The sequence below is a fragment of the Primulina tabacum genome, chromosome 10, assembly GCF_025594145.1.
Source record: "Primulina tabacum isolate GXHZ01 chromosome 10, ASM2559414v2, whole genome shotgun sequence".
Taxonomy (NCBI): Eukaryota; Viridiplantae; Streptophyta; class Magnoliopsida; order Lamiales; family Gesneriaceae; genus Primulina; species Primulina tabacum.
In genome coordinates, this window is record NC_134559.1 from 9,954,885 (window position 1) to 9,960,316 (window position 5,432).

General features: G+C 40.0%; 1 protein-coding gene across 1 annotated transcript; it reads right to left on the reverse strand.

The window, feature by feature from the left end:
* Nucleotides 1-396: 396 nt before the first annotated feature.
* On the reverse strand, nt 397-4,979 carry LOC142504902 (uncharacterized). Its single transcript, XM_075617743.1, has 9 exons — nt 4,682-4,979; nt 4,306-4,462; nt 3,302-3,820; nt 2,854-2,956; nt 2,727-2,738; nt 1,926-2,191; nt 1,432-1,528; nt 749-1,360; nt 397-570 (listed from the first exon to the last, which is right to left on the reverse strand). Exons 1-9 carry the CDS (start codon nt 4,977-4,979, stop codon nt 397-399), a joined length of 2,238 nt encoding a protein of 745 aa, XP_075473858.1.
* Nucleotides 4,980-5,432: the final 453 nt, after the last annotated feature.

Genomic DNA, 5,432 nt, shown 5'->3' on the forward strand with positions numbered 1-5,432 from the left:
TAGCGCTACGGCGCTGATTACTGGCGCCTAGGCGCTTTCTCTATTCGAACGTCTTGCGCCACGGCGCTAGATTCCTAGCGCCTAGGCGCTGTCTCTTCGCATATCTTGGCGCTGCGGTGCTGGTTTGGGGCACTGCGGCGCTGAAGTCTCCCAAATTTTTTTTATTTTTATTTTTGTTTTTTATTATTTTTTTCGATGCCCGGTTCAACTTTTACCTGCATAATAAAACACATATCAATCTCTAATCGTCACATGCAGAGTTCAATAAAAATAAGAAGATGTAAAAGCAATTATACTACTGAAAATAAAATAACAAAAGCAGTAAACGATACTGGTTGGGTTGCCTCCCAACAAGCGCTTGGTTTAACGTCGTCAGCCCGACTGTCACCAGTCTGTTTACTTCGGTTTGCTCAAATTGACAATGTCGATATTCCTAACTTCGGTCCCATAGTAAGGCTTAACCCGTTGTCCGTTCACCTTGAAAGTTCTTCCATCACTGCACCTCAGCTCGATAGCCCCATGAGGATACACTGTCTCTACAGCAAATGGACCTGACCAATGCGACTTCAGCTTACCAGAAAACAATTTCAGACGAGAATTGAATAATAGTACTTGTTGTCCTGGGTTTGAGATCCCTTCGTACAATGATTTTGTCATGCCACTTCTTAGTCTGCTCTTTGTAGATCTTGGCATTCTCATATAAGTCATTTCGAAATTCCTCCATTTCATTTAGCTGCAATTTTCTGACATCGCTAGAAGCTTTCAAGTCAAAGTTCAACTTCTTAACTGCCCAGAATGCTCGCTGCTCCAATTCTAGCGGCAAGTGGCATGCTTTCCCAAATACGAGCCTATAGGGAGACATCCCAATAGGTGTTTTGAATGCAGTTCGGTATGCCCATAGTGCATCATCCAACTTGAGTGCCCAATCCTTCCGCTTAATGTTGACTGTCTTCTCCAATATTTGTTTAATTTCCCTGTTGGATATTTCAGCTTGTCCATTCAATTGAGGGTGATACGCTAGTGCCACTTCGTGCTTCACATTGTATTTAGCCAAAAGTGAGTTGAAAATTTTATTGCAAAAATGTGTACCTTCGTCATTTATGATGGCCCTTGGTGTCCCAAAACTGGTGAAGATGTTCTTATGCACGAATTTAGCTACAACACGAGCATCATTAGTATTGGTGGCAATTGCTTCCACCCAGTTCGAAACATAGTCCACAGCTAATAAAATATAGGAATGACCAAAAGAAGGGGGAAAGGGTCCCACGAAATCTATACCCCAAACGTCAAAAAGTTCCACTTCCAAAATATTCGTCAGTGGTAGTTTGTGACGCCTAGAGATGTTTCCTAACCTTGGCATCTATCACATGATTTTACTAAGGTATAAATATCTTTAAACATACTAGGGCAATAAAAACCAGATTGCAATACCTTAGCTGTTATTCGTGTTGCTCCAAAATGTCCACCATAAGGTGACGGATGACATTGCTCCAGAATTTGGTGTGCTTCGACACCATCCACGCATCTCCTAATAACTTGGTTAGTACATCTCTTATACACAAATGGATCATCCCACAAGAAGAACTTGATATCATGGAAAAATTTCTTTTTTCTGATGATGGCTCAAATCTGGAGGAAGGGTACCACAAGACAAAAAATTTACAATATCAGCAAACCAAGGAAGTACAGAGTTTACCTCGAAGAGTTGCTCATCCGGAAATGTTTCTTGTATAGCACCCTCTTCTTTCTTCTCCTCTAGTTCAAGTCTCGACAAGTGGTCAGCCACTTGATTCTCACTTCCTTTCTTATCTTTGACCTCGAAGTCAAATTCTTGTAGTAGCAAAATCCACCTTATCAAGCGTGGTTTTGCATCCTTCTTGGCAAATAGGTAGCGAATAACTGCATGGTTAGTAAAAAAAACTAACTTTGTGCCGATCAAATAGGGCTTGAATATGTCGAAAGCAAACACTATTGCAAGCATCTCCTTCTCAGTCGTAGTGTAATTTTGCTGTGCGGCATCCATTGTGCGGCTTGAGTAGTAAATTTCCCTAAACATCTTTTCCCTTCTTTGGCCTAAGACATCGCCCATTGCATAATCACTTGCATCACATATCAGCTCAAAGGGCTCGTTCCAGTCCGGTACTATCATAATTGGTGCAGTAACTAATGCCTTCTTGATCTTCTCAAATGCCTGCAAACAATCATCATCAATTATAAAATTAGACTCTTTTTCAAGTAAATTACACAAGGGTTTAGTGATCTTTGAAAAATCTTTAATAAATCTACGAGAAAACTCTGCATGTCCTAGGAAGCTCCTTATTCCTTTGATGTTCTTTGGTGGGGGAAGTTTTTTTATTGCAACCACCTTGGCTCTATCTACCTCTAATCCCCTAGAAGACACTTTATGTCCAAGAAAAGTGCCCTCTTGGACCATAAAGTGACATTTTTCCCAGTTAAGAACTAAGTTCTTTTCCGTGCATCTCTGCAAAACAAGGATAAGTTAAGTAAACAATGATCAAACGAATAACCAAATACCGAAAAGTAATCCATGAAGACTTCCATTATTTCCTCCACCATATATGCAAATATGGCCATCATGCACCTCTGAAAAGTGGCAGGTGCATTGCATAGCCCAAAAGGCATTCTCCTAAAAGCGAAGATGCCATATGGACACGTGAAAGTAGTCTTCTCCTGATCTTCTGGTGCTATAGCAATTTGGTTATAACCTGAATAACCATCTAAAAAACAGTAATGCCAATAACCAGCAAGTCTATCAAGCATTTGATCAATAAAAGGCAGTAGAAAATTATCTTTACGTGTAGCATTGTTCAACTTTCTATAATCAATACATACTCGCCAGCCAGTTACAGTACGATTAGATATTAGTTCATCATTCTCATTTCTAACCACAGTTATTCCACCCTTTTTGGGTACAACTTGCACAGGAGACACCCAACTATTGTCAGAAATAGCATAAATTACGCCAGCATTTAACAATTTTAACACCTCATTTTTTACAACTTCCTTCAAGCTGGATTCAACCTCCTCTGATGATCCACATAAGGAGTATACGAATCCTCCATCAAAATTTTAAGCATGCAGATAGTGGGGCTAATTCCCCTAATATCAGAAATCGACCATCCTAAAGCAGTTTTAAATTTTCTCAATACTCTCAATAATTTATCTTTTTCATTACAAGTAAGAGAGGAAGAGATGATTACCGGATATGTCGACTTTTCACCTAAAATGCATAGCACATGTAGCTTGGCAATTCCTTCAAATCAGGGGAAGGCGGTATTACCTTTTTTTGTTCATGTACCTCCAATTCCTCAAGCGGTGCATCCGTTTTTCTTTCTTTCTGTGATCCATCAAGAGCCATAATTTCTCTTTCACTTCCCAATCATCTTCATCAACAGTTCTTGCAGCACCTATTAAACAGGTCTCCAAAGGATCCCTAGTTCCTGCACAATCAAGAGACATGCATGAGTCTATAACATCAATGCTTTTACAAGTACTTACCTCATTTGATCTCTTCATGGCTTGATACATATTAAAAATAACATCTTCTCCACCGACTCTCAAGGTGAGTTCTCTCTTATGCACATATATCAATGCCCTTCCAGTTGCCAGGAACGGTCTCCCAAAGATTAATGGAGCATCATGATCCTCCTCCATATCTAAAATAACAAAATCAGCAGGAAAAATAAATTTATCCACTTTTACCAGTACATCTTCAACGATCCCATGAGGATATGTGAGACTTCTGTCTGCAAGCTGTAATGTGATAGTGGTTGGTTTAACCTCTCCAAGCTCCAATTCCCTGTAAATAGAAAATGACATCAAATTAATACTTGCTCCCAAATCACATAAATCTTTACTACATTTAGAACCACCAATAAAGCAAGAAATAGTAAAACTCCCTGGATCTTTTAATTTTTGTGGTAGCTTCTTTTGCAGAATGACGATACACTCTTCAGTCAGCTTCACAGTCTCGAACTCCTGCAGCTTCCTCTTCTTAGACATCACATCTTTAATAAATTTTGCATAATTCTACATTTGCTCCAAAGCGTTAGTAAATGGTATGTTGATGTGTATCTTCTTAAAAATCTCTAAGAATTTTGCAAAATGATCATCCAAATTCTTCTTTTTGAACCTCTGGGGGTATGGAAGGGTCGGCTTAAATACTGGAGGTTGTTCAACTTCAACTTCGACCTTGGACTCCTCAGTTTTATTTTATTTTCTATCCTTAAACTAACCCTCTTCAACAGTCTTCTTCTTGTCTATTTTCTCCGTGGACTTTTGCACCTCCAATTTTTTCCACTTCTCAAAGTGACTGCCTTGCACTGCTCTTTTGGATTAACTTCTGTATTACTAGGAAATTGACCCATGTTCTGCTCTCTCAAAGCATTGGCCAACTGTCCAATTTGCGTCTCCAAAGATTTCATCGTCGCACCCATATTTCCTATGTGAGTCCTCCATATTGTAAAGACGAGACTCAATCCTTGCCATCTTTTTTCCAGATTCAGCAACAAACGTTCCCACTAAATCCTCAAATGAAGGCTTTCCTTCCCCCTTTGATGTACTGAACCCCGGTGGAGGATTCAACACATTTTTATTATTCGTATACGAAAAATTTCATGATTTCTCAAACCAGGATGATAAGTATTAGGGGGAGGGTTACCTTGATATCCTTCGTAGCAACCAAAGTTCCTGTTGTTGATGTACTGTGCTTCTTCAGGAAGAGCTCGTTCTTCAGCAACAAGCGATGGACTCTCAGTCTCTAATGTGCTCACCTTATTCATAGCTGCAATTTGAGTGGTCAATGCAGATACCTGAGCAGTGAGTGACGTAATAGGATCCACAGCATAAACTCCAGCTGCCCTCTTTACTCCTGCCCTTTCAGACGGCCACTGGTAGCTATTTATAGTCATCTGTTCAAGCAGGTCATAAGCTTGATCGGGAGATTTAGCAAAGATCATGCCACCAGCTGCTGCATCCACTGTTCCTCTTGCACCCAGTATTCAAAACCATGGTTCGGGCACTTTCTCAACAGCTCCTTGTATCTTTCCCACGCCTCACTAGAGTTGTTCAAAGTCAGTCTGCCTGAAAGTACTAATCTCAATCTTCAACTGTGCAGACTTTACTGGAGGAAAATACTTCGCCAAGAATTTCATTGCCAACTCTTGCCATGTTGTGATACTCCCCAAAGGAAGCGACTGAAGCCATTCTCTTGCTTGGTCCCTCAGAGAAAATGGAAACAAACACAATCTAATAATATCATCAGGAACATTATTAATTTTTACCGTATTCGTGATCTCCAGGAATGTCCTCAAATGAACGTGAGGATCAGAAGTGGCAGTTCCAGCAGACTAGTTTTGCTGAATCATATTGATCAGAGCAGGCTTCAACTCGAAATTATTGGCATTGATGGT

Coding starts and splice junctions, on each gene's coding strand:
- LOC142504902 (XM_075617743.1), bottom strand. CDS start 4,979: ATGATCTTTGCTAAATCTCCCGATCAAGCTTATGACCTGCTTGAACAG. Junction 4,463..4,681: donor TTGCTACGAAGGATATCAAG/GTAACCCTCCCC, acceptor GGACTCACATAG/GAAATATGGGTGCGACGATG. Junction 2,957..3,301: donor AGGTACATGAACAAAAAAAG/GTAATACCGCCT, acceptor TTCTGACAATAG/TTGGGTGTCTCCTGTGCAAG.